Source organism: Colletotrichum chrysophilum (genome assembly GCF_026319265.1).
Source record: "Colletotrichum chrysophilum strain AFK26 chromosome Unknown scaffold_240, whole genome shotgun sequence".
NCBI classification, from domain to species: Eukaryota; Fungi; Ascomycota; class Sordariomycetes; order Glomerellales; family Glomerellaceae; genus Colletotrichum; species Colletotrichum chrysophilum.
Window position 1 is genome coordinate 25,326 of NW_026517527.1, and position 27,885 is coordinate 53,210.

Below are 27,885 nucleotides of genomic sequence, written 5' to 3' on the forward strand. Positions count from 1 at the left end.
AGACTCTGTTAAATAGTCCGTGTTCAAGTGTTTTCTCTGGTTGTACCCACCTATCAGCATCGTCTCTGCTCCGTTTCTGTTGCGTTCACGACTCGCAACTCCACCGCTGGGTCCATGTGCGGCATTTTCCCGAAGCGGATCATCAACTAACAGGTCGGTTAGCTCAGTTGGTTAGAGCGTGGTACTAATATGTCATCTGACATGTTTAGTAATGCCAAGGCCGGGAGTTCAAGCCTCCCACTGATCATCCCTTTTTGCCCTCCCCTAGAAGGGTTGTAACGAAAAGGTTTTGCGTTGGAGAAGAGCTGGCTTTTTGGACCTGAGGGTGGCTGGCGGTGGGTGTGCGTGGTGCTGATAAGATAAGATCACTGACCCCCACCGTTCACAGAGTAGATGGCAATACGTCTCGTCAGCCATATCATACAAGCCACCGGGCCGTTTCAGTTTTGTGCGGATGCCAGATCCCACTCACTTGCAATGGTCTTTATGTCTGTTGGTTTGTTATTTTGGCAGGGAGCGCTCGCTCATGTTGTCCGCACGGTTGGAATGTGTCCTGCTGCCCGTTTCTAGCCTTCAGAGTTCGTGTAGTAATAGCGTCAATACATGCATCCATCCCCACCGCTTGGTAACTTTCAAGTTATTCTCAAGATGCAACGGCATACCGATTGTGAGTCAATCCGAATGATGGTTAATCAATATTTATCAGCATCCTATCAAGTCTCCCCTCAGTTCCCGCCGGCACACTCATCGACTCAACCCCCTTCCCCCTCAACTCCGGCTTCTCCTGGCACAACTTGGCCACCGACAGATAGAACGGCGAATCCGTCAGCTCTGCCCAGCCCTTCTCCCCGGGCGTGACGATCATATCCTCCGTCACCTTGGACCCCGTCTTCAGGCGCGCCGCAGCGATGGCGTCCTTCGTCTCGTCGTTGTCGATGCGCTCGACACGTACCGCCGACAGCTGGCTCAGCGGCATCCCCGCGCGCGCCCAGACCAGGGCCATGATCTCGCGCATCTTCAGGCGCGGCTTCGTGTCGAGCTCGTTCCAGGCGTCTTTGATGGTGATTTGGCGCAGGAAGGTGTCGATTGTGAATTTGTCGACGACCATGCCGTTGCGGCGGACTTTCCACTCGGTGCCGGCGTTGTCGACGCCGTAGCCCATCTCTTCGAGCGCATCCTCGGGGGGTTCTTCTATCACAACACCGGAGGTGATGGATAGGAAGGTGAGGAAGGCGAGGAAGAGGTGGAGAAGATTCATTGTGAAAGAGTGTTGGTGTTCTGAAAGAGTGTATAGTTGAGTAAGAATTAGGTGCGAGAGGGGCTCGACGAGGGCTTCAGCGCCGAATGATCAAGTTCAGTTGGAAAGTCCAAAATGATCATCATTGAGGGGCGTACTTAAGTCATAATCTTTCTTTTTTTTTCTCTTCTCTATTTCCCTATTTTAGCAACCTATCCTGTCACCAACAGCCAAAATCTGTCTGCCCACCGGCATCTCTCATGAGTTCTTGATGCAGTGTATTCAACAATGAGCACGGAATTACCGACATGATGACCAGACCAGCCATCCTTCATTTGAGTTATTTGCGTATGGCCAATCTGTCTCGTTGAAAATGACAACGGATGCGCCCGAGGGTAAGGGTTCACGTTGGCAGTGCAAAATGTGCGGAATACTTCTTGACGCGTCGAACTTGCCGAACTAATCATTTGGGGGAAGCTTGGCAGTGTTTTGAGCTGGGGGGTGGCCTGCAACCTGTCCGCAGCGATCAGACGACTCAAGGCCCGATCTATTAACAATTAAGGTTTGCAGCCGCTTTTCTTACAATCGGGACAATATTTCTAAGTTCGGCCAGACTCTTGCAAGGCAGTGATGTTACGTTTATGCGAGCCGAATCTCCACCCGAATCCGAGGTGCAGCGGTAATAGCTTATTGGCCTCGTTATCAAGTGTATACAACATGATCCCTGAATAGTTCTAAGTGGGATACCGGTCCTATAAGTGCCTACGAGCGTCTAGGGTTATTGTGACGAATTGAGTCTTCCGCCCTGGTCTCTACTTGATTTGGTGGGTTCATTTCTTTTAGAGCTGGTAAGGTATGGAGTGTAGCAAATCTCCAGTGACTGTACTGAATCATCCGGCTTCGCCTAATAAGGCTGCCAAAATTTGGCTTTATTAAGGAGAAAAGGCTCCGTCGTACAACCGTGGCCATGTGGAAGGCTACATCTTCGGTAATACCGCTCTGATTCGATCTTGATCGGCAAAAGACAACCGGCCAGGCTGTAGAATCGGCCACCTAGTTGCCTTCTCATAACTAACCTGTTCTCAAAAGGCCCCCAATGACCACTTACCAGTCGAATGTTTTCCTTCTTTGCGCCCCAGTTTCTCTTTACATGTTTTGATTTCTCAGTCTCAGTGGTCACTCTTTATGCCATTGGACACTATGCTCTCTTTCAACCTTCCACTCCTTCTGAGCTATTGCATCATTTTTTCAAACGGCGCATCGTCCCATCTCCTACCGCGAGCGGGCGATGATCCTGGGGGACATCAATGGTTGGGTCATGACAAAGTCCCAGCCCTCACCCAGAACGCCTCCCCCGGCCTGGAAGGCCAACTCGAACTTCGATTCAACCCCAGTCTCTACATCTCAGGAGGATGCGACATCTATCCCGCGGTCGACGCCAGTGGAAGTCTCGGGTAAGCAGAACCCTCTCGTATACTCCCCATCGCATCATCCCGGTCACCACCGACTAACATCCCCACCTAGCGCCGGCCTAAAGCCAACCGGCGGCGGACGAAGCGGCTGCGACAAAGGCGGCAACGGCCAGGTCTACGCCCGCCGCGGGACCAGCCAGGACCGTACCGGCATCATGTACAGCTACTACGTCCCCAAAGTGCGCTGGGGCAAGGGCAACGACGAGGGCCACCGGCACTACTGGGCCAGCATCGTCGTCTGGATCAACCGCTGGGGCTGCGACGCCGAGGACGTCACGTCCGTGTGGCCCGTCGGGCTCTCCTTCACGGCGGACCACGCGACGTGGCAGACGGCCAGCGCGGGGGTGACGACCTACGAGGCGTCGGGCGTCGGGCTCGACACGCCCACGCGGCCGCGGATGCAGATACATGATAATGCAATCACCCCGTTCGGTAACGGTGACGCGTCCAAGGCGTTTGGGCGCACGCTGGTGGGCTGGGACTCGTTGCCAGCGGCGGCGCAGAAGGCGTTGGGGGATGTGAAGTACGAGCATACGGAGGTGCCGTTTATTGATGCCAACTTTCAGAAGTACATGGACGCGGCGTACCGCGAGAGCTTCTACGGAGGTCTGAAAGAAGATCAGGGTTGCGTTGGTGGAGGGAAGACGCCTACGACGGAGGCACCGAGCTCGACGACTACGGCGCCTGCGATTGACGATCCGCTAAGGTGACGAAGATATGAGGCAAGCTGGATTTGGGGTCACTTGGTGTAAATAATGGGAACGGCCTTGGATGGAGCAAGGGGCGTCTGGTTGATACAATCAATTTATGGTATGGGATTTGGGAGAACGATGGTCTTGGGCGAGTAGGTGTAGAAACGAAACAATTGCAACGCCTCTCCCAATGACAAGAACTCGATGTTAGCATTCTGCGCTAAGCAAGCCGTCAACTACATACACTCGTCTGACAATCTTCTCCAATCACGAGAAATTAAGCCGATCCCCTCCGGGTAGGGTCTTTAGACTGCCCGTGATGTGGGGCCGTATTTTCGGGCTAGTGTGCCGGTCTGACTCAAGCATCCACGGGAAGCGGCATATTGATCATAAAGATTGAATTACGCTACAAGGACATTATGGTTCGCAATGATGATATCCTGTACCTGTCATCACCAGTAATTATATACGTTGAACGTTGCTCTTCTAATCCGACTGCGATACCGTCTCGCTGGTTTACCACGAAGAAGGTCCGATGAAGGAGCCATCGTCAGGAAGAATCTTCGTGACGGCAGCGCCGTCGGAATCCAGGTTGTTAAACGGCACAGAGTTGCCCCACCAGTCAGGGAACTCGGTGTTTGACAGACCCAGAGCAAGGCCAGAGATGACGATGCAAAGGGCGGTACCGATATCGAGGGCACCGGAGAGGGCATAGTTGTAGCGAGCTGAGCCGAGTTAGCCAAAGGAGCCAGAAAGCGAGAAAAGAATAAGACTTACTCCACCAGCCAAAGAAGCGGCCACGGATCCACCAGTTGAAGATGAGACCGACAATGACCCACTGTCCCAACCACCAGGTGGTAGCGGGAGGGATCATACCGGCGGCACCGAAGATGGCGGGGAAGAAGACGTAGCGCATGATGCTGCGGGGGTAGCGGCGGGCAATGAAGTACTGGACGACGGGGCAGACGAAGCCGATGAGCCAGAACCAGTTGACCCAGGAGTACAGCTGGCCGGCACCGAACATGCGCTTGGGGCCGATGACACCCCAGATGACACTGGCGTTGTAGAAAGTGCGGGCGTTGGGGCAGGTGAGACCCTGGGCCTGGGTGGAGGTGCAGACACCCTCGATGTTGCCACGGAGGAAGTTGTAGGAGGCGATTTGAACAAGAGACAGCCAGACGACAGCGAAGGACTGGGCGGCGAACATGGTGCGGGGGGGAATCTTCATGTAGTGGCCGACCTTCATGTCAGACACGTACTGCAGACCGTTGTAGCACAGCATGTAACCCCAGGACTTGAACAGCATCATCGCGACGGGGCGGCCGGGGGTCATGTAACCGACAATCATCTCGGTAACGACGTTGAGACCGGTCTGCTGGTTGGTGACGGCCTGGATGATGCCGACGGGCAGGATGAAGAAGGCGCCGATGAGAATGCAGATGATGTACGCCCACCAGGTCAGGTGGGTGTTCCAGACCTGGCACGCAATCATGCCGAAGGCGAAGCTGACGGCGAACATGGCCATAAACCACCACTCGGGAGCCTCCTTGTACTTGCGCATAAGCTTAAGGTGGACGTCGGCCTCCTCGTTTTTGGCGGAGCGGGTGCGGGCGATGATGTCGCTGCCGTAGAAGAGGGCGACGTGGGTGAGGGTGGAGACCAGGCCGGCGAAACCCATGCCGTAGCTGAGGGAGAAGGCAGGACCGAGAATGAGAGGGGAGTACTCCTTGTAGGCGGTCTCGTTGAAGGTGAAGTCAGGGGTGAGAATGAGACTGGTGTTGTAAGTCTGGGCGAAGTGGTCAAAGTTGGAGTTGGCGCTGATGGGGAGGTAGCGGTAGAACTCAGGACCGCCCCAGGCAAGGCCAATGCAGCCGAGCATCATGATGATGATACCGATACCGACGTTGGCAATGGCGAAGGCAGGAGTCTGCAGGGGAGACAGCAGGAAACCGGAAATGGTGCTCCAGTCGAAGGAGATGGGGATGAGACCGAGACCGGTCTGGCCACCAAAGACCTGGTTGACGACGACGTTGTTGGGGGCGATCCAGCAGACAAAGGTGAAGATCTGGAGGAACTGGGCAAACACCTCGGGAATCCACTCGTAGACGAAAGTACTGGCAGCCACAATGAGGAAGAACTTGTAGCGGCCAATCCTCCAGCCGTTGGTAAGGGCTGGGTCCGAGGACGAGTGGTCGTGGAGGGAGTTCATGACGGTGGTCGTGACGAGCGTCGCGGGCCAGACCATGGCGGCGGGCCAGACGAGGTAGCGGCGCAGGATACCGGCGATACCCAGACCCATGGCCTGGGTCGAGATGATGAGCAGGATCTGGAAGCCCCAGCCGAAGAACTGCTTGTAGAAGATCTCCTGGGCGAGGAGAATATCGATGGCGTAACTGGCGGTGGCACCGGCGGCGGTCATCATGGTGATGACGGTGTGCTCCTTCATGTTGAAGGGACCGGGGTTGAGCTGGAGAGGAATACCGGCAACGTGCCATGTCTTGTCGGGGAAGACCTTGGCCCAGTAGACACCCGCGGGGTAACTGATCAATTGCACAACGGTCTGTGTGATGATGATGGGGGAGCGACGGAGGCCGAGGAGAATGTTGCAGGCGGCGATGATGGTGCACATGATGGCGCCAATCACCCACGCGCGGATCGTGTTGATGGGCAGATCGGGGTCGTCGAAGGGTTGGACCTGCGCCAGTCAGTCTCATAGCTCACGATTTGGTTATTTCTAGAGATGAAGCATACCGAAGACCGGACCTCGGGGTAGGGAGAGTCCTCGTGGAGAGCCTCCTCGACGGCCTTCTCCTTCTCGTAGTCGCCGGTTGCCAAGGCCTCCTCGGCGACGTCGAGCTTGTCAATGTCCAAAAACGGATCCCACTTGTGGATCTTCTTGAACTTCTTGAGCTCCGCGTCGGGGTTGACCTCGACGTCGACACCGGTCGCGACGGCGTCGACCACGATGGGCCGCTCCGACACCTTGCCGCGCCACTTGCTGAAACCCATTGTCGTTTCTCTCACTGTTGGGCTTGGTGTTGTGGTGGTGGGTTTCTTGAGTTTCGCCCTGAGTTCTTAGAGACAGAAACTCAAAGGGGGGAGAGGGTTGAGGTTGTTGGCCGTGACAACTGGAGAGCCAAGAGCAAGAGACGTCCTTCGACGAGGGCGGCGCGTCGAGTTGTATTTAGATGCGCAGCTCATCTACGGTCGCCTCGCCTTGCCCTTCCCACCACCACCACCACCACACCCCGTTGTCGACCTCCCATATCGGCGGTCGGTGGGCCGAGATACTGACCTGCCTAATGGAGTCGCACTGCGAAGCGGGCCAACCCCTGGCGGAGCATCGACCGATACGAAATGGCTAGATATTGCGGCCAAATGCGCCCGGAAGCTTGATTCAACTGGGCGCAACGCAGCGCGGGTGTTCGGTTGGGTAACTGGGTTGGCTTGACTACACTACCTTACCTTGACAGGCGCACTGACGTGCCCGATTAACGAAATCGCCCCCAGCTTGTGCCAATCGTTCGTCGCAAAAGGTCCCCTGGCTCGCTATCTCCCACAGATGGACAGATGGACATGCTTCGTCGCCACCGTCTAGAAGGAGGGTGGGCGGTGGGTGGATGGAAAACGGTGACTTTGGACCTTGGGCGTGCCGAAAGAGGAGACAAACATGTCGATTGATAGGATACACCGGCATGAGGAGGCAGCGCACCACCCACGCTGCAGAGCTAGATGCCTCTAGTCCCGCGTTCGAGACAACCGCGAACGACCGACTTGCTGGAGACAGGCCGCATGGTATGTGGGAGGGTGGTGCTCTGGGGGTGGACTTTTGCTTCCGCGTTTCTCCACCCGCTGATAGGGATGGATCATGGGGGGATGCTTGCGCTGACTGGACGATATTATGAGAGGCACGATGTCTGGTGCGACTCGAGCACAGTGCCACTAGGTATCCTTCGGCTCTGGAAATGACATGACCAACACCCCGTTTTGATAGGCTATGTCGACTATAGAAGTGGCAGGTATGTGGCGCTCTAAGGGCGGAGCGGTTGGTCGGGAACCATGAGCGTAAATGATCCATCCCGCTGCCACAACCGCCCGCCGGCGCCCTCCGTTGTCGCTCCTCCAGGAACGGAATTCCCATCGCCATCAGCTCATTCCGGCGGACGTCGGCGGAGGTCAACAGAGGAACATTACGAAATGACTACGCCGTTCAGCCAACGAGAGCCGCCTGCTAGATCGATCGCCAAGGGGGCTGGGCGCCAAGCTGGAGAGGCAGACAATTCGGAGGACGAACCGGCACGGGATGGCGGCCAAGAAGCACCAAGCAGCAGACCAACACAGTTAAGCAATACCCAAGACGGGTGGCCAAGAACACCAAGGTCGGGGGATAAACAGGTGGGCAACGCCCGCGATACGGTCAACGGCCGAGGGGGAGGAGGGGAGGAAATCGGGGAATGGCCGTTGGCGCCCCCAATTGGACGGCGAGTCTAGCTGCCGTCGCCACTCCCCGAACAAAAAGTCATGCAAAGGGACGCACGAGTGGATCTGCCGCGTGCAAAGGGACCTTGGGAACTATGGGGAACCAGGGAGCTCCCTGTCTAGCCTGGTTCCCTCCCAGGAGGCCAAGACTTTTTGCAGTTAATCATCCGAACGAACCCCTGCAAGGGCACGCGAGACGACGGCCACTCAGAGACCGCAAGACAGGGACGTCTGGTCGACCGTTCAGGAAGGAAGTCGGAAGGGACGGCAGAAGAGCCACCCTCGAGAATCCACGGAGGGAGACACACCAATCAGCTCGGTGGAATGTCATCGCGGCTGTCAGGTTAATGACACAAGACCGACCAACCGATTCAAAAAGTTCCTTCGCTTCCTCCGCAAAGAGGATCAGAGACCCAATCTGCGCCCTTTTGCCCTCTTGCAGACATGAACAAACGTCCCTCTAAGCTGATAGCCGCGCCCTGCTTGACTGGTTTGACTGGATCATGCCTGCGAGCTGGACCCGAGCTGCTGGAGAGGGATGGTTCGTCCGACGCTTTCGATTGGAACTTCCTGTTGGGTGCATCGGCCTTCCATGCAATCAAAAGGTCCCTGGCGTGATTGTTGGCGATGGCGAAGGCCAAACACACGCAAACATGCCGCTAGTTGTGTTTGCTGGTGAGAATGGAAGATGTAATTCACTTTTGCCTGCCGACGGCCCAGCAAATCATGTTGCCACTGACTCGGGCGTCAACCTCGGCATCTTTCTCGTCGCAGTGAGACCATTGAACGCCTCCGACCAAGGACCTGGTCTTTTGAGCAAGCTGTGTCTAATGACAACTGTAGACAGCCTGCATCACCAACAGGCTGGGTATGTTCCCCAGTGTTGAGATTTAAGGTTATCGATGCCATTTCGAAAAAACGGATTCTTGTACGTAAATCTCCTGTCATTTCCCCAGGTCCCCGCTGGACCGGCTGGAACGGCGTCGAGCACGGTGTCGCGCCTGCACACACCGTACAGCGTGCGTGTCCCGAGTAACGGCCCATGGGTAAATTGGACCAGATCAGCTTGTTCAGGCGACCTGCCGCTATTCCGCGTGGGATAATCCAACTTTCCGCAACTTTGCAAGCGAGTTACATTGCAGAAAGATCACTCATGGGGGCCCCGGGAGCTGGACAGTCATGTTCTCCAATAATCCTTACAAAAATGGCAGCTGAGATGGAGAACGGCTTTGATGTCGCCCCATCCATGATATCCGGTCTCCGAGGACTTGCTCCCAGCATCACCGATGATCGCGGGGTGGGCGAGCCTGGCGGGATCCAGCCCGGTGCAGCTTCAGCGCTGCGCCTTGGACCAGAGTGACATCCCTTCCAGCCATGCGGGCTAGCCCTGCCGCGGAACAGCTGCAGAGAAGATGGTGCAGAATCATGGATATTTCGGAACCACGACCTGTGTCTATCGATAAAGAACGTCCGCCTAATTGGCCTGCTGAAGTCTGGATGGAGACGGAACGGTCCCAGAGATACGAGCTGTGGCTACCTCGACACCACCTCGACGGTTCCCGGCCCCCCGTCTTGCTTCCGTAATCTTGGGTATCTGGAGTCTCAATGCATGATGCAGGCGGGGACCCTGTCCTCGGTTGGAAATCGTACCGACGCCAGAACAGTTCGGTGACAATTTGCGGGGAGCTGGAAGCTTGTTTTTTTGCCCTTTTGGCAATGAGGTGGCGTTGGCCTCGTGGAATGGGGTTCGGACGAATAGGAGGCTCGGTTTTGATAATGTTTGGTGTTGATCAGAGACATGTCAAGTTTGTCAGGTTGCCACACGGTAACGGCGGCTGCCCGCCTTGCCTTGTTGGTTCTGTAATCGTTGATGCCTTTTGCGATTGTCCGGCTTACGCCCGGGTTACATTCACTTGCCTATTCGGGTCCAACAAGACTGATGATTGAAGGATTTGATGTGTTCCTTCGGCTGAGTTGTCTTGTACCTGGATAAGCGTGGTGTGTTGTAACGTGTCACCGATGATTGTGTACTCTGATCGGGTGTCTTAGGGGACTGTCGTGATTCAGCGGCCACTGCCCTTCCTCTCCTTACCGAGCGTTGATCAGTGGCCACAATCGGCGGCGGCGATTTTGTCATGGTGAACTCAGCGAATTCCCACATATGCAATGAGAGCGGATCACTGCTGCCTAGTGTTGGAAGTGCTCCTTCCGGAAGGCCGACGTCGAGCCAACTGCTTCATTATGAACACCTTGATGAGACTTTCATCATCAAGGCATACGAACTTCCTAATACGTGAGTGAGCTTATTCATGTCTTAGTGCCTTGATGACACACCTGATGCGGCAAACCTGCGTCAGCTCGCCTCCCGGAAGGCTTCCTTCAAGAACAAAAGACAACCGCGCATTTGAATAGCCTCTTGTCTTGGCAAATGATCTGATCTGATTTCAGTCTTGGAGCTCGCTGACCAACCGGTCGTCTAATGCAGCGGAGTTGGCTGCAAGAATGCATGACGGCAGGATCAGATTGAATGAAGTCCAGCTGAGGATTATGTCTCTAGGAGCGGTCACCGGCATCGTCGTAGAGGAGAGGGTATCGCTAGAACTTTAGGAAACCAAATCTTGAGCCGCAGTAGACGTACGTTGTATTTCGTCGGTTCCAAGGTAGTGATCACTCGTCGCTTGCCGTTGACTGAGTGGGCTCAGACTCATCTCACCAATCCAACTACTAAGCCTTCAGACAGAGAGGATCTGGTTAGTCGAGTGTTCATCAATCACAGAGATCACTACTAATTGGTTGAAGTTACCTTCTTGCGTCAGGCGTCACCTCTTGCAGTGTGTTCTTATTTTGTGGTGAAAACTGAGCGATTCGAAGCGATATATGAGAATCCAATCCCACCCATAAAGCTAGACATACGTCAGATCATATCTTCTCGCAGATATATAGCATGATCATACACCTGCAGAATGGTACAGCACAATTCGTCCGTAGATTCTCACGTAAGATAATGCGAGATCCGACCACCTCGGCCGATTTGCTCGGTGCCTTGCACCGCCCCCGTGGCTGACATGTGCTCTTCCGATCTCCGGGATCCGGCGGGTCACTGCCGAACATCGCCCCACCGCTTGAACTCTCGCATCGCATGCACCAAAACGGAAGTCCCTGCGGAAGTCGCCGTAGCCCGGAACAAGACGGAGGCAGTTGGACCTTGCGATGGTTCCGAAAAGTTCCAGAGCAATTGGCGTTTTGCCTTTTGTTTCGCAGGCCAATGCTGGTCTCTAGAATGACTGAGTTGCGCAGAAGAAACTATGTACACAACGAGCATATTGAAGCATCCAGTAGGAATGAGTGACGATGAACAACAGCATCACCAATATGATTGCCATCGTCAACAGAACAATTTGTGTAAAGGAATCTCACGGTCTCGCAGAAATAGTCAACTATCTTGAATAAACTGACAACAAGGCGCGGTTGACTTTGCTGGGTAGTTTTCTTTCTCTTGCCAATAGTGAGTGGTGCAAAGTTGCCTGCAAGTGCAACAGTGGAACCATAATATGCTCAAAAGACTCAAGAGACGACTTAGAGAGTTTAGATGAAGGTGTGCTGGTCGCTATGTCTTGCGTATCTTAGGGCAAAGTCTCAGTAGTTGAGTCCATGTCGCCCTAACCAGCATGGTGCCCCAGAATTCAACAATTTCATCTTTTGAGTCATCAACTAGTTGGTTGTCTAGCTGAGTTGACATTCATGTAAAGCAATTGTTACAATGTACACAACGTTGTTGACAACAATTCTCTATGGCCTATTGACCATCTTGGGCTCCACCAGAACAATCCAACTGGGCTCGCAAGCTAGAAACATTTTGATCGTTGATGATAACGATCAAACCGTTATACTATCGCATTTGAAGGAGTTTCTTCAATCACTCTGATCATAATTGTTTTCAACACTCTGACTTCCAACGTAGTCTCCACCATGACTTGCGATTATCTTAAGATTCCAGATATCTTCAATACATTCCCTTAATGATCAGAATCTATAGAGACGTAAAGATGAAATCAGCATCCAGAAACTACTTGTCTACGGGCCTGAAATTGGTGGCTTTCTATCCAAATTGTTCGTTGTTGATCTCCCAAATCAAAACAGTTGCTTCCGAGCAACAGCGGGGCTGACGGGCAAAGTTGAATTTCCTTTCTGGGAACAGCTGAACTACCGGGCAGATGATGCACGAGTGGGGCAATGGCATAATGCTAAAACTCAAGGATTCCTGTTATATGTGTTGCTGTGTTGTTCGATTCGGAATTTGGATTTCTGTTTAAGAATAGATCAACTCACCGTCGGTAAACATGTTTAAGTGCGAATGCGAATTGTTGAGGCTGGTGTTGCGCAGCCACGTGAAGCAGCACCGCCAGGCCGAGGCAGTAAAACCGTGGTTACAGAGAAGAAACGTATCCGCCCCGCCCCAGCCAAGGAAACTATCCGAGCAAGAGCAGTAGCTCAACAATGCCCGCCAAAACAAACAATGCTAGGCATTTGCCAGGGAAGGAGGGTTTCTCTCTTTCAGCTTCCCCAGCATTAGCGGGGTAACACTTTGTATGGGGATCATTTCCAATAACTGTAAACAACTAATGATGCGATCGTGCGCAATGGCACCGATGCATATGGACCGCCGGCCGAGTGGTCGGCGAATCCATGCCCTGCGTCTTCCCTGTCAGAAATGCACATTACAGTTGTTGTGCATGATTATGTTCGGGAAGGTTGTCTCTATTCTCGAAGCTGCTCTGGGTGATCATTGGCACGTAACCTGTTTTTCGGGTCCCATCTCGAATTGGCTTTTCTTTCGGAAACCGAAGGGCTGGACCCCTTTGAGCACCAGCACCCAGGCAGTGGAGGCTGCTCTGCGGACGATTTGCTGTGGAGGATCGCTGGGCGGCCTCCGCATTGTTTCATGTTTCGTGGCCGGACCCTGGCCTCAGCTCCGCGAAGTGCCGGGCGCCTGAAGCTGCGGCTCTGGGAACACGTCATAGCTCAGGGCTACCCCAGACTTGGGTCGTTCATGCTCTAGGGGACAGCTTTGTGTTTGGCGGCCAAGTGGTGTAAGTCATCCGAGGCATCAGATAGCATGTGAATCACGATGTTTTGTTTTCTCGAATGATAAAAGGGGCTTCAACACCACAGTTAATTAGAAATGTAGATCATCATCATCACGCAATCTACACAATAACATCGAGTTAAACACTATTCAACCAATCACACACACCAAATACCACACCATTCCATCATGTCTTTCGCCGATATCTCCAAGAGCTTGAGCGACATTGAGCGCAAGGTCACGAAGTCCAACAAGATCATCGCAAAGGGCGCCGACTTGAACTATAAGGATGCCATCAAGCTGGGCACCAAGTCCAACTCGATTTGCAACACTATCAAGAAAGGCATTAAGGACTACGGAGTAAGTCCCCATTGAACCTTACCCCACTCTGTGAGACGCGCTCCTTACATCTGAATAGAGCTTCAACCCTACCGACGATGAGGCCAAGAAGCTCCTCAACCAGATGAGCACCGTCGTGGATCTAACCGAGACCCAACTGAACTCCATGGTCGCCAATCAGGCCCAGTTTGACAAGCTCAAGGTTGGTGGCTTGGTGAAGAAGAACGTCGAGAAGACGGAGGTGGCCAGCAAGGAGCTGTCTCAGGTCATGGTTTCCAAGGCTCCGGCCGACATCAAGGGCGAGGCTGAGGCCCTGGAGAAGAGACGTGCCGCTGCTTTCGGCAAGGCGACGGCGGCCTTTGCTGGTGCCACGGGCGGTGAGGACGAGCAGCTCGGCGATGACTCCGACTAGACGATTGGATAGGGTAGATCGCCTGTATGAGCAGAATAGCGAAATACATATTATCAAGTCAATTTCGATTCTAAAAGATGCATGTGAAAATTTCTGTAGTGCGAGAGTTAATACAAAGTTAGTTCTTGCATGGATTGAGTGAGACAGATTTGACAGGTCAAACAGACGTATACTGGATCAGACGAGGGCTGCAGGATGGTAACTTATCTACGAGTGAATAACCAAGGTACTGAAGCCAGGCTGATTCAGCTGACTAGAGTGATCATGCATGAAGCAAAGATTCGTCCGGGATTTCCACCCGGAAACGGGGTCTGTGGGGGACGGGCCGAGCCGGTTGAGTGTGGTGGTCCTAAGTGACTAGGGATAATGTCCACTGACTCATTTCAAGCCGAGGCTAGATAAAGTCTTGAGCAGCCTACTCCCTAACTCTATGAACATCAGATATGGTTGTGTAGAAGTCAAAGTAATCGAGGTCGTTTGAAAATGATTGATGTGGTAAAGACTGACGCTAACTCCATCCTCTGATTGTACTAGCTCTTACACGTGGCCCCCCTTCATGTGCATCACCATCAGCCATTTATAATAAAGCGCATCTTCCCTAACGAACGTTGACCATGCCTAACGTGTTCCAACGCCTCCGAACACTGTTTCCATTTTACGAGAAAATGAACATCGTTATAGCTTCGCCGACTTTGTCTAAGATCTCAGAAGGATCCTGGTCGTGCATACTCTTCAGAGTCTCGGATCCGAGAATTTCTGCTAGCTTGAGACGAAAACCCATAGCGTTTGGTTTGGTTCTGTCGTATGGGGTACTTCCGGAATCGCGCGGTATGTTGATTATTTGAAAGTTGTCATTTGAAGCCTGTCTTTGCGTGAGTATGTGTGTCATCTGTATCTACGCTGGCAACGGAGTCGCACAAGAGAAACGTGCTGGGCAAACCTTTAGTTCTTAGAAACAAATTTGCCAAGGTGGGAAACTCTGAAAGAAGGATTAGTGGACTGTTTTTGTTTTTCTTGGTGAATGCAGTGAGAAAAATTGGAAGAAGCGGCAAGGGTGTATGGGTTGACTTAAATGTCAAATCGTAAGCCTTTGAATATGACTACTGCAAAACGTTGAGAATTTGTTGGGCAGCAAGGCAGACTAACCACCTATTCAGTACGGTACTACGGTAGAGCTTTTGTGGGTGACCTAGGCCATTGGCGAGGCTCTCAGCGACAGTCACGGGGTCTGTCACCGGGGCTTAGCCGCACATTTCATGGCACAATTCAAGCAATTGCCACAGGAAAGGAGACATCATTTAGACGTAGCCTTCGGCAAGTGGATTTTCCGCTGATAATCAGGAAATGAAAAAACTGTTCTGTGGTTGGTAGAGGCCTTGGCGGTGTGGTGAGCGTATGTTGTGCAACCACAGCAAGCTCCCTCTGTGGCGATTCCGACAACTCCGGCTTACACATTTCTAAGTAACTAGGTACAGATTGTTCGAGTTATCTATCATGCCACGTAACTTCGTGGCTCGGCCACGGTCATCGTATTGCCCCCAACCACAACGAAAGGTAAGTCATCGTGATGTTGAGTTGCTCTCGTCAGACGGCCAGTCCAAAGTAGGCGGAAGGCAAGTACATTCAGAAAGATTGCCGAAGGTGCAGAACTAGAATCGCAATGAGGTGGCAAAGTTCCGGTACGAACGGTCTCAAATATTGCGTAAGACTGAAGAGAGCTTTGCGCTCGGAGGTGTATTTTGAGATGCGGAGGCAGGCTTGTGACAATCAATCAACCTAATGGTGACATGGTGAATAGAGATGTAGGTGTAGTACTCCAGTTGTCTATTTCATATTTATGGAACAGTGAACCACGTTCTTTTCAACACGTAGGTTAGTATTTCCTCACGAAAGCTGTTGATACTTCTGCACCCTTCTCTTACTTGGGAATGCCCCATCATCGGTCACAATGTCAATCAGCTATGGCGAATGCCTTCGTAAAGGTACGTGATTAGTTACTGATTTTAGTATCTCTTGTACTGATTTTAGTATCTCTTGTACTGATTTGAGTATCTCTTATACCGCCATTAGCTACCTTCACATAAACTATTTCCCAACTAAAAGAGTCCGACTATCTTGTACCAACACTACACTACTCACTCTTGAATACGTTTGAAGCTTCCATTTTGTAGCTTGGCTTATGAGGGGCCTGAAAGGTTGTCAGGGCTTGTCGAGGGTTGTCCACGTACATTCATTGGGTACTTTGTCGGCGATCCGTCGGCCTTGGGAGTAACGTCGTTATCGCCCTACATTACGCGTTGCAGCTCTGTCGAATTGAACTAGTCACCGACCCCTGTTTCTTCATGCGCGTTGGTGGGACGCCCCGATCGTTTCGTGATATGGTAGGCGGAGATACGCCCAATCCGGCCTCTTCGACGCGGATCAAGTCTCTTTTGAATCGATTTAGTTGTCCGATGGAAACCCTGAGATTGGTCAAGTCGCTGAAGAACCGACTAAGTACCAACAGCATAATCAGTGGAGCTCTTGCTCGTACTGATGCTTGTCTTCGCAGCACCATCATTACACTTAACTCGACAAACATCCTAAGACATGGTACTAGCGCCGGGACGAAGGCTGATGAAGACACGATTGCCGTCTCAATGTAACGCTGCACATTCATTTTATGGCGCATCGCTTCAATAATCATTGAGTCCATGCATGACAACTTCCTTCTTCGGAATACGCCCAAGGTTGCGCGAGAATTAGCGCTACATGAGTGCAGTTCAAGTGCTGGCCATGGCCCATGGTGCGGATCGTTTCCAAGGGTTCAAGAGTATAGCGGTGAAACCAGATAACATTGACAGCTTTCACATAACTAATGAGCATGTGTTCCATTTCCCAGACTTACCCATAGATGTTGCCTATAAGTATGAGATCAGGAGTAGACTCTGTTATTCGTGGACGAACTGTAGTACTGTGTGCAACTTGAATTCATCCTCTCTTCGGCGAAGCCTCATACTCAATTTCGGTACTTTACATCATGGCACAAATTTACACCGACAAGATAAGGTCCGGTATGACATTCAACAATAGGGGAATAGATACCATGATCACTATTCCCGACTTTCTGGCCCGCTGGCCGGCCGAGAAAGGATGGCATTGGCAAGTAGAGCTGCATCCAGATTCCGACAGCGTTAAGAATGAGGCCGAGACATGGATGCGGTCCTTCTCCGGAATTCCGGAAAACTTCGTCGACAAGATCGTCGCCGCCAGCTTCCCCGAGATAGCTTGCATCAACTATGCGCGCATGGACAAGGGTTCCTGCCTTCTAGCCGCGCAAGTGATGCTTCTGTTCTTTGTCATCGATGAGACGACGGATACCGGGGACGAAGAAGAAGTCCGAAGGCAGTGCTTGATAGTCAAGGACGCGTTCTCCTTTTCGGGTGCTGTGCACAACAAGCCAACGTCCTCGGGCCACCTGTCATCCATGGAGCTGATGGCGAAAGACGTTGCCCAAAGATATCTTGCGACAGGTACCAATGAGTCTTGGCAACTCTTCAGGGGCTTGTTCGATGATTACTTGGACGGCGTCGTTGAGGAGGCGGGCCTTCGCCGCAGACTGCCTGCACTACCCAGCCGGAATGAGTACATGACCGTGCGTCAGAAAACGATTGGCATGTATCCGAGCATAGCATTTCTTCTGATCAAGTGCGAGGTGCGGCGCGAGTCTTGGGAGGAGCCTGCGATTCAGTCTCTCATGGACATGTGCTTCAGAATTATCATCAACCAGAATGACATGTACAGCTTCGACAAAGAGCAGGCCAAGGGCGAGGACAGCCATAATGGTGTCAGGATCATGATGAACGAGTTCGATATTGGAGTACAAGAAGCCATGGATCGACTAGGGGCGGAGACCCGGGAGCTTATCAGCACCTTTATCGACTTGTCTGAGAACATGCCCACTACAGAAACTATGGAGGACTACGAACACCAGAAACTACTCCTTCAGGGCTGCATCGCATGGATAATCGGCATGGACGTCTGGTCGCTTCATGTCACGACGCGCTACCATGGCCAAGGGGGGTTGAACAAGTACAGAGCCTACAAGCCCAGGCCGAAACGGCTGTAGAATTAGCTAGGGCGTTGATGCTGAGCAGTTGTAGTCACAACAACGCTTCACAGATGACTAAACCCTTGAAGTCGAGTCTCGTCTTTACAACGCTCATGCAATCGCATCGCAAATATGAACATCTGCCAGCATCGCATGCGCAACTTGATATCGTGAGTTATTTGAGACGCATAGTTCCAAGTGTCGATGCCGAAATACCGGAAGGCGCAGTCGCCGAGTCGAACTCGAATTGTAAGAATCTTTGAGATGTTTTTTTTGTCACCAGTTTCAGCAATATGGATACCTCGTGAGCTGACCATTTCCTCTATCACCAGATTGACAACAACTTGGCAACACAGATAAGAATTAGAGATTTTGGGCTCCACGACAGCCAAGCAGAGTGGCTTGGTTGATTTAGGTTTGTAGGAAGCTTTCCCTGTCGAAGATCATACACGCGATTGGTGTGGCCACCAAAACGCACTAGTTCGTCCGACCATTCGCAAATCATTCCAGATCATTGGGTGGCAGTGCTTCATCCACCGAGGAGACGGTATCTCCTAGGAAATGCGAGCCTCTTCCTCACAGTTGAGAGACTTTGACAAGCAGGGAGATCCGTAGAATTCGTTTCACTTCGTCAACGATTTGTGTTGGGCATCACCTCCTGGAGTGGGTGGTGTTCGAACTCCTGCGTCCGGGAGCCTGAGCTTCCCGCGCCAAGTCAGGCCTCTTGCGCGAGCCTTTCGCGCAGAATATGACTCGCGAAGGGCGGCCGGAGAGCTCCTTCACCACGTCGTGGTTCGTGATAAACTTTCGAAAAGTATGTGTGCAACTGTCTGGGAACAGGTGGGCTCCGTCTCAAGTTGCTGGGCCCTCTGTCCCATCTTCGGCGCCTCTTCCTTGTCAACTCTGCAACAATTGCAACACCCAACTACCGACAACTGACTCAACCAACACAATCCAGCCAATCGACCCCGCGCTCGCTGCCGTCTCAGTCCATCCCAACCCCATATTTTTAGCTTTACCATACGCTATCTTCGGCGTGGGCGGGCGGCCTGCTCACGTTGCGGTTCTCAGAATGGCTACCACGTTGTCTCTTCAGGAAGAATGTCGCTAGCGCCCGCTAATCTGTCTTCTACCGCCGCGGGGGTTCGTAGGGCGACAGGGCTTAGTGTCTGTTAAGCAGGTCACATTGAGGTGGATATGACATGGTCTTTCTGCTGCTGGGATAGGCACGTCAACCTCGAACCCCAATATCCGGCCAATCGCATTTCCGTCTGCGACGACGGGGCTGTCTGGCCTTGTCTCGAAGGGACGGCCGGCCACTTTACGGGTGAAGGCGATGGTGGTAATATGTGCGATATAAAGTTGTCTTGACAGACGAGGGGGGAATCGTCTCACCTCTCCCAGGACCACGCCATTCATTCTAAACCACAGTTTCCCTGGTATCGGACACTCTTTTGGTTCCTTAACTCCCCGGCATCCCACATCTTTCAGTGTGTAAGAAGACTTCTGCTCAAGTCTCCGGCCATTCGCTGACTTACACCAACAACAATCTCTACCTCAACACCACCAACGCAAACTCGCAGCAACAATGCGATCTTCAATCCTTTGCCTGGCCCTCGCTGGCCTCTCAGGCCTCGCGCAAGCCACGCCCACAACAGACACCACCCACCTCCAGTCCGAGCCCCGGGGCCTCATCACCCGCGGCCTCACGCACATGTTCTACCCCCGCCAGGCGACCACCCCGACGGAGCCGCCCCCGACGCGAAGACAAGCCGCGACGCCGCCCCCGCCGCTGACGAGCGCGCCCCCGGCCGGCGGTGGCCCCGTCAACAACGCCAACCGCACAATCACCCTGACGGTGATCAAGGGCGACACCCTCGGCCAGATCGCGCGCCTCTTCAACTCGGGCATCTGCGACATCGCCAAGCTCAACAACATCCCGAACCCGGACTTCATCGACGTCAACCAGGTCCTGCAGGTGCCCATCAACCTCGCGAACCCGGACAACACCTCGTGCCTCAACCGCGGCGGCGCGATCCCGCCCGCTGCGGCGCCCGCCAACGGCACCGCGACCCCGCCGCCGCCGCCCGGCGGCAAGAAGACCAAGCGGAGGAGGAGAAACGCCAGCTTGCCCGCCATCCTGCCCGCCAGCCATGAACAGCCGTCTCACTAGGATTTTGGTGATTTGGGTGTACGATGTGGGAAGCGAGGCTTGGCTATGACTCACTGTCTGTATGGAAATGACTGAGATGAACTCATCGGGAGCGATGGCAAGAAACCGTGGCTGGACGACACGAGACTTGGCAGCGGGCCTGGAAGTTTGGGGGCTATGGATTTGCATTGGCATGTGGTTTTGGTTCCGTGGGGCGTTGCTTTGATTTTAGATTTATACCTGGCTGGAACAGTCTGAATTTGATTGTTTTTATTTTCGCAAAGCTCGTCTGTGTTCCTTTGATTGTTACTTGTTTTGTTGAAGATAAACCCCATGTGTTGTCAAATGCTACTTGTTGATGGAATTCATAACCCCAAAACCACGTGTTACATGTTGCTCTTCATGTTAAGCCATTCGCTCGTAGCCATCGATGTTTCAGATGACATCGGCCTTCTGTCCATCTAAAAGTGTCTTAATTCCGAGCTGTCAGCAACCGTTCAGTTGGATCCCTGTACGTATGACGTCATGTCATTAACGATTTTAGCGCACTCGCCAAGCCGCTCATCACGGTGAACAACGGCACGCCAAGCAGGACGCGCCAATTTTGCAGCTTCACCTGACTTCACCCCTGGTTCAGACACAGTGCCCTGGGCCGTGTTGCCATCATCGACAGATCAAAAACGACGCTGACCGCCTACGCGCCCAAGCAAGTGATACTCATCTCCCTCGTCGCAAGTATCTCAACACACACGCGTCGAACGTACGCGACGTACGTTCAACCCAAATGGCTTACAATGGCAACATCCGCATCCTCACTGGCTTACCATGAGCCCTCCATCACCACCATCATCATCCTCTCCGGCTTCCTGCTGCTGCTCAACACCGTCAACTATGGCCTCGACAAGCTCGTCTACTGCGGCCTCATCGGGCAGGTCTTCCTCGGCATCGCGTGGGGCACGCCTGGCGCGCAGTGGCTGTCCGCGGAGACGGAGAACGCCGTCATGCAGCTGGGATATCTCGGCCTGATTCTCATTGTCTATGAAGGTGAGTCTCAACCAGCAATTGCAAAGTAAGGAACATACTCGCTGACTGGCATAACGCAATAAGGCGGTCTGTCTACATCTTTCAAATCCCTCAAAGCGAACCTCCTACTCTCAACTGGCGTCGCCATTACAGGCATCGCCGTCCCCATCGGTCTGTCCTTCACCCTCCGCTCCCTCGTCGGCGCCTCGCCCCTGCAGGCCTTCGCAGCCGGCGCCGCGCTCTGCTCGACTAGTCTCGGCACCACGTTCACCGTCCTCGGGACCAGTGGTCTCGCGACCACGCGGTTGGGCGTCGTGCTCACCAGCGCTGCCATGATGGATGACGTTGTCGGCCTCATCATGGTGCAGGTCGTGTCCAACCTCGGCGGAGGAGGCGGCGGATTCGATGCGGTTACTGTCATTCGGCCCGTCTTCGTGTCGCTTGGCTTCGCGGTGGTCGTCCCGGCTGCTTGTAGATTCATCGTGCAGCCTGCTACAGTATGGCTGAATGCCGTCCGGGAGAAGACTCCTGGGTCAAGGGTCGACCGGCTTTTACGACAGAGGCAGACTGCATTTGTCATCCACACGCTCTGGTTGTTCGGCCTCGTGATTGGAGGTACCTTTGCTGGGACGTCGAGTCTGTTGGCTGCGTATGTTGCCGGAGCTACGGTCAGCTGGTGGGATTCCGAGGTGCCGCATGCTGCAGCTCTGCCTGAAATAGGTGCAGCTAAGCAGTCTGAGACGAGTGCCAGCCAAGAGGGAGTAAAATCAGATTCTTCGCCTCGTGAGGCGAACGGTGCCGTGCCATCACCAGCGACGGAGAGTGCGCCGGCGGCTGAAAACTCGGGGGGCGAAATCTACGAGCACTACTATCACCAGGCGGTCGAGCGAGTCTTGAAACCATTCTTCTTTGTGAGTCTTGTCATTCACCTGCTTCTCATCTATGCTAACCAACGTAGGCGTCCATCGGCTTTTCTGTGCCCATCACGAGAATGTTCTCAGGTCCCACCGTGTGGCGGGGACTGGTCTACACCATTCTCATGATCATCAGCAAGATGCTCTGCGGGATCTGGTTGCTTTCATTCGCGAGTCCCCTTCAGACGGTCCAACGCCTCATCAAGAAAGTTTCCGGGACTGGCAAGAGACAGTCAAAGAAGCTCGCGCCTGGTGCGCAATGTGCCGGGAGTGCCGCGTCGGAATCATCCCCAAATGAACCGGCGCAACAAGCGCAGACCGGAGAAGGGGTGGCCCAGGCCGAGGACCTCCCCCTCCAGCCCTTGGGTGACCGGCACACTGAGCCGACCCCGAAGAACGCGTCACCCAAGCCCGAAATGCCGGTTTCCGTGTATCCGGCCTGCATCCTCGCTTTCGCGATGGTCGCCCGCGGGGAAATCGGCTTCCTAATCTCCGCTCTCGCGGAAAGCACAGGCATCTTCAGCGGCAGCTCGGGGAGCCCCGCGGAGCCATCGGAGCTCTTCCTCATCGTGACCTGGGCCATTTCTCTCTGCACCATCATCGGCCCCGTTTGCGTGGGCCTTTTAGTGAACCGAGTCAAGAGGCTGGAGATGCAGAGTGGTGGAAACACCTCGCAAGGTAGACGGAATGTTCTCGGCGCGTGGGGGGTTAGCTAGACGTTGACGGATCATGTCCCCGTGGAAAAGCTCTCTTGTGTAATGTGATAGTCGTGCTAGGTCGCATCACAACAGCACAGCCTCAGCTGTCAGGAATTCTGTCGGATTCGCAAGTCCGATCCAACACGGCCTAGCCGTCGTAGTGTCTGAAACCAATACCAAGGCTTTTGACGTTCTTGACGTTGCTGCACCATCCCCTCTCTCGAGTCATGTGCCGTCCAAGCCGGCCCCTTGCAACTGCTTTTGCTCCCACCATGCCTTCAGGCCGTCCACGTCGCACCAGCCGAATTGTCGAGGCTCCTCGAACCACCACCTATTGCCGGGCATAGGCCGGTCGCTGACATACTTCTTCAAGCAACCCCCGTCGAACCGGTGGTTCTTGACCCCGACTAGCAGCACCACGTTACCAACGTTAGGACAAAAGTTTTCCGCGTCCAGAAACACGGTCAAGATGACCTGCTTGCTAGTGCTCGGGTCGACTAATCGTGCGGTTCTTTGAGTATGCGGCGGCATGTGTGAAGGTTCGACATCGGAAAGCGAGGCGACGACGGCGAGGACATTGACGGACCAATTCTGCTTGAAGGGCAGGTTTGGTATGGATTTGAGGTTCGTCAACTTCAACGGGACGCTCGGATCGGTCCAGTCACGTGGGAGGGCAACCGGTCCTCCCATGCTTCTTGCTTGAGCTCGGCGTTGTGTTGCCTTCGTCTCTGATACCCGCATAACCTCGAACCCATCTTCAGCGTCGTCGTCCTCCTCGTCGGTCTCGCGAACCATTCTGGGAGCTGGCTTCGGAGTAGGGCGTGGGAGTTGCCTCGGGGCTGGAGTATTTGGAGCTTGGTGAGCCTTGGTCGGTGTTGTCGGTGGTTCGAAATCTTCAATGTCCAAGTCGCTGTCGGAAATGATGTCCTCCTCTGGTGAATGCGCTTCAGGCCTCAATGGCTTTGCGTCAGGCTCGGTGAGTGCGCGATGCCATCCAACGGTGACAAGATCTTCGACAATGAGGTACACCATCTGCCTTGTCTTCCCGTTGCCCTCGTCCTCAGTAGCGACGTCCTGGAAATGAACCGTCACCTCGCCCAGCCGGACGTAGCACCCGACCCTCACAGCTCCCGTATCCAAGAACCGATGCACCTCTCCACGCAGGAGCGCCTGTATGCACAGTTCGCCATCCCCGAGTAACAGTCTCACGGCTCTCCAGCGTGTCGAACGGGCGACAGGAAGCGACTCAATTTGCTCGACAAGAAAGACGGAGCCAGGGATGCAGTAGCGGGTTCGCAGGAGATCGTGGATGAGAGGTCTCGGGGTAAAGGGCTCGTCTTCGTCGGCGAAGGCTATGCTGGTCGAGGTCGTCGAAGTGTCGGGCGCGTGAGGGGACATGTGGACGCGTTCATCGTTTCGTGGGACGCGGGGAGACCGCGACCGCGTGAGGTGGGTGTTGGTTGATGATTTTGTCAGATTGGGGACTGGGACGGTGGCGGGCGCAAGGTGTTTGCTGACGGTCTTGAGTTAGCGTGCATCCCACTAAAGATTCGTCTACTGCACGTCATTACGTCGGGTAGCTTTTAGCCCCGCGCTAGGGATCACCCTGGTCGCTGAACCGACCTGACAGCTGCACTCCATCTGTTCCCTGGCAGCCTGGCCACTACATGGGTATTAAGATGAATAACAGATGTCATTTGTGCTTGTATGGATATTAAGCGACTATATCCGTCGAGTTTTACTGATCTAGCTATCACTTGTACCCCTTCGTGTATGATTGAAAATCATATTGGGCGGCAGAATTGCGTTCAAAAGCGCTTCCAGACCTTCTTTTCAAAGACTCATAGGCAGCATCATATGAAGGCGGGATAGGCCCAATATTGACATGGATCTCGAGGTCTGGTAGCTCTCTCAAGCCTGGATTTCAACATAAACTATCCATGATAAAAAGTCCACTTCCAGCAGAATGGTAAGGTGTCCGTTGAAAGTCTTCCGCTTGGGAGCTCTTCTTTCCATACGCCTATAATGGATTCTAGACCACTATGGACTCGCAAAAGCCGGGACAAAGAGCGGAACATCCCAGACCGTTAGAACGTGATCGAGGATTGCTGTGTGTACCGTCCTCGACTTTTAGGCAGTGATGTGGCATGTCCGTTCCCGTCTGGAGCCGCATTCAGTCTGGATCCGGCAGAGGGCGATCCTGGTGCGTTTGCGAGAGCAGGTTGCTTTCCAACTCCGGTGTCGATAACAAGTAGCGCCAACTCAGCCAAGCCACTGGGATTCCGCCACAAGGAACATTTTGTGTTGACCTGGAGAGCTCTCCCTGGCTTTTGGGTGTCTAGGACTCTTTTCCCCTTTCTTCATTTCAACGTGCATACGTACTGTGAACTATCGTCAATTGGTCCGATTTGCCAGTTTGAAAAGTGTATTTTAATTTCTGGCACCTCAATCCTGCCTTGGCAAGCATCACAGCAAACTGCTTGACCAACAGCTGCCTTTCGCTCCCGTCGTGAGCGAGCGTTTCCAGGGCCTGACGGCTCCTTTGGCCGCCAGCCCGACCGCATCTCGGCCGTAAATCCCCACCGTCATGGCGCTCAACACTACAACAACAGGGCCGTTTCCAAGCCCAAGCTCACCGGAGTCCCTTCCTCATGACAATCGACAGGGACTAGTTGTCGGGGTCACATCAGCCCTCCTCGCGCTCGTTATCATATTCATGGGTATCCGAGTTTACATCAGGGGGTTTATGCTGAAGGCATGGGGCTGGGATGATTCATCGTACATATTATCAGGGGTAAATCTCACCAAGATGGATCCTAATATTTTGACTGACAATGTGAAGGTTTTCGTCATGGGTCTCGCCATACCCGTCTACTTTAGTAATGATCAATCTCCCTCGTCAGGTATCCGCGATATAAAGGCTGACATCATCTCCCACTTAGATGTGGAAAAAGGCTCTCTTGGCCTGCACTGGTGGGACGCAGCTCCCGAACGCCTAGCTATCGATAACAAGGTAGGTTTGATGCTCGAATCCTAAGCGTTTTACTGACTTGACTAGTTCCTCATAACAACCGTTCTCACTTATCAAGTTGCGTTCGCCTCGATCAAAGCTACCTTTCTACTCCAGTACCGGCGGGCCTTTGCGTTACCTTCCGTCCAACTATTCTGCGACGTGATGCTGGCTGCAACCGCCGTCATCGTGGCATCGATGCTTCTTTCAGGAGTCTTCGTGACCAAGAAACTATTGGACCCTCAGTACGCCGCCAGCTCGGACCAAAGCGCTTTCTTGATATGGGGTTATGTGAACGCAGCAGTACATCTTGCCACCGATATCATCATTTTCATTCTTCCACTCCCTCTTGTGGGTAGTCTAAAACTTGCGACGATGCAAAAGGCTGGACTCATTGCCAGTTTTGCCGTTGGTATCTTGTAAGCGAATTGTCCATTATATGGCAATTCGAAAGATTCATGCTGACATGCGGTCCTCCAGCACCGGCGCGATATCAGTAGTGAGGATGGTCAACCTTCCCTTAGGAATAAACTCGACAGACCCATTCTTCGACGCCGTTCCCCTTGTCCTGTTCAGCATCGCCGAGCCAACTTCCGCTGTTATATGCGCCTGCATACCCATCATGAGGCCCCTGCTCGGTTGCTCGGATCGTTCTCGCAACTCCAGCCAAGGGTCCCGGAGATGGCTCTCAAAGCTGTCGGATAAGTCTGCTGGCAACCAGACACCGTTGTCCTTCCCGGAGATGGCGTACATGACTCCCGCAGGGAGCCCTCGCGGTGATTATGCAGGATGTCTATCGAATTCACAGGCTAGAGAGCTACATATGATCGAGTTCGGGACTCCAACCCGGACGCCATCGTCTCCAGCTACGCCGCTGCGAAGATACGACAGCGATCTTGGCCCCTAGATGGGTTGTTAGATACTTTCGCGTAGTCATGAAATTCCAACCATCGTTCATCAAATCTGATTCGATAAACTTCATGTGAACAACCGGAAGAATAGATGCCACTGTTCAAGTTATGAAAGAATACATTGATAAACAGCTGTGACACGCAACGCTCAAATACCTACTAGAGGTCCTTCTCGGCCAGCCCTATTCTACACCATCGGGCTAATCTGTGACGGCGAGAAGATCCAACGTGGATCCGTTTCTTCGTTTCAACCTCGAAGGCGGGTGCAGAAACCTTTTATCAGACTTTGCCCATGCATCTGTAACTTGATAAGATTGAATGCCGTCAACGTTCGTAGTATGGGTACTGCCTTACCACGTGCAGGGCTTACAACATTTGACAACCCCCGTCACGCCCTGAGTTTCGTTTTTGTTCGGGTTGGCGATACATCCAGTGAGGCAAGGAAGTTCCATATCACTTGCGCAAATCCATCCTTGGTCGAAACGGGCTTCGAGCCCTCCCATCCCTTTGCACATTGTAGAAACAGATTGACACACTGCGGAAACGCCGAGGGCCATGGAGGCAAAAACAAGTGCTTGTTGGAAGAGCATTCTTGGGTATTGAAGGAATGAAATCGAGTGGCGTCAGGTTGGTTCGTCGAGAGACTAGAGTGATCGAAGGATGCCTTTTTGGAGACGATTGATGCTTCTTCTTCGTGGTTATTATAGTTGTTGTCCTGCTCGCAGCTCCGAGTCGTGGAAGATAACGCCATATCTTGAACACCAAGCCACACCTCCTATCTTCTATAATTAGTGCGACGAGATATAACAATAGACTGTTGTAGATCGTACTTTTCGATCGTTCTTGGCCTCGAGCAATCCTGAGTAGATGGCGAGTCATTTGACATGGTCGACTTCCTAAACTGCCCAGCACTTTCCCGTTTGTGTCGGAAAAGGCAAGTTGTCGAAGTTGCCGTACATTGAAACCTACCCATGTGGGGCTCCTCCGAGTCTCGCCCCACAGTCGCGGATTTATGAGATTTATTCCATTCAGGCTGTGATAGTTTGTAAATCCAATTCATAAAGTCTGTTGTATAGTACAGATTGCCTGGGGAGTCAAGAATAGCGCGCGCGAGATTTGAGGTGTTCTCTATGGCATCTGCTCAATCTTGCGGTTATCAATTCAGACCAGCATCAATGTCATCGAGTACACGTTGCGTCATGCGTCTGGCCTGGAGATAGCTTATAACCATACTACCGAATCTAAAGTCAAAAGATTGATGGTGTTGTCGCAGTTTACTAATCCTAAGGTAGATACAACATAAAAACAGCCTTTTTCAAGCCCATCACGAAGCCTTTCCATTCATCAGGTATTCAAGTTGTAACCCATTT

At 53.1% G+C, this 27,885-nt stretch overlaps 8 protein-coding genes and 1 non-coding gene across 9 annotated transcripts; 6 read left to right on the forward strand and 3 right to left on the reverse strand.

Moving 5' to 3' along the window:
- The first annotated feature begins 152 nt into the window (after nucleotides 1-152).
- COL26b_013594 lies at nucleotides 153-247 on the forward strand. Its single transcript has one exon. It is a non-coding gene; the product is annotated as a tRNA-Ile (tRNA).
- Nucleotides 248-688: 441 nt separating this feature from the next.
- Nucleotides 689-1,258, reverse strand: COL26b_013595 (uncharacterized protein; the record flags this gene model as incomplete). The annotated part of the gene is made up of 1 exon (XM_053186190.1): nucleotides 689-1,258. One exon carries the CDS (start codon nucleotides 1,256-1,258, stop codon nucleotides 689-691), a length of 570 nt encoding a protein of 189 aa, XP_053029866.1.
- A 1,267-nt stretch (nucleotides 1,259-2,525) lies between these two features.
- COL26b_013596 (uncharacterized protein) lies at nucleotides 2,526-3,419 on the forward strand (the record flags this gene model as incomplete). Its single annotated transcript, XM_053186191.1, has 3 exons — nucleotides 2,526-2,547; nucleotides 2,571-2,691; nucleotides 2,762-3,419. 3 exons carry the CDS (start codon nucleotides 2,526-2,528, stop codon nucleotides 3,417-3,419), a joined length of 801 nt encoding a protein of 266 aa, XP_053029867.1.
- A 498-nt stretch (nucleotides 3,420-3,917) lies between these two features.
- Nucleotides 3,918-6,410, reverse strand: COL26b_013597 (uncharacterized protein; the record flags this gene model as incomplete). The annotated part of the gene is made up of 3 exons (XM_053186192.1): nucleotides 3,918-4,126; nucleotides 4,179-6,096; nucleotides 6,153-6,410. 3 exons carry the CDS (start codon nucleotides 6,408-6,410, stop codon nucleotides 3,918-3,920), a joined length of 2,385 nt encoding a protein of 794 aa, XP_053029868.1.
- A 6,745-nt stretch (nucleotides 6,411-13,155) lies between these two features.
- COL26b_013598 (uncharacterized protein) lies at nucleotides 13,156-13,717 on the forward strand (the record flags this gene model as incomplete). Its single annotated transcript, XM_053186193.1, has 2 exons — nucleotides 13,156-13,326; nucleotides 13,385-13,717. 2 exons carry the CDS (start codon nucleotides 13,156-13,158, stop codon nucleotides 13,715-13,717), a joined length of 504 nt encoding a protein of 167 aa, XP_053029869.1.
- Nucleotides 13,718-16,736: 3,019 nt separating this feature from the next.
- COL26b_013599 (uncharacterized protein) lies at nucleotides 16,737-17,825 on the forward strand (the record flags this gene model as incomplete). Its single annotated transcript, XM_053186194.1, has 2 exons — nucleotides 16,737-16,770; nucleotides 16,798-17,825. The coding sequence occupies 2 exons, from the start codon at nucleotides 16,737-16,739 to the stop codon at nucleotides 17,823-17,825; spliced, it is 1,062 nt and encodes a 353-aa protein (XP_053029870.1).
- Nucleotides 17,826-19,395: 1,570 nt separating this feature from the next.
- Nucleotides 19,396-19,980, forward strand: COL26b_013600 (uncharacterized protein; the record flags this gene model as incomplete). Its single annotated transcript, XM_053186195.1, has 1 exon — nucleotides 19,396-19,980. The coding sequence occupies one exon, from the start codon at nucleotides 19,396-19,398 to the stop codon at nucleotides 19,978-19,980; it is 585 nt and encodes a 194-aa protein (XP_053029871.1).
- A 773-nt stretch (nucleotides 19,981-20,753) lies between these two features.
- On the forward strand, nucleotides 20,754-22,612 carry COL26b_013601 (uncharacterized protein; the record flags this gene model as incomplete). The annotated part of the gene is made up of 3 exons (XM_053186196.1): nucleotides 20,754-21,003; nucleotides 21,100-21,893; nucleotides 21,941-22,612. 3 exons carry the CDS (start codon nucleotides 20,754-20,756, stop codon nucleotides 22,610-22,612), a joined length of 1,716 nt encoding a protein of 571 aa, XP_053029872.1.
- Nucleotides 22,613-22,819: 207 nt separating this feature from the next.
- COL26b_013602 (uncharacterized protein) lies at nucleotides 22,820-23,992 on the reverse strand (the record flags this gene model as incomplete). The annotated part of the gene is made up of 1 exon (XM_053186197.1): nucleotides 22,820-23,992. One exon carries the CDS (start codon nucleotides 23,990-23,992, stop codon nucleotides 22,820-22,822), a length of 1,173 nt encoding a protein of 390 aa, XP_053029873.1.
- Nucleotides 23,993-27,885: the final 3,893 nt, after the last annotated feature.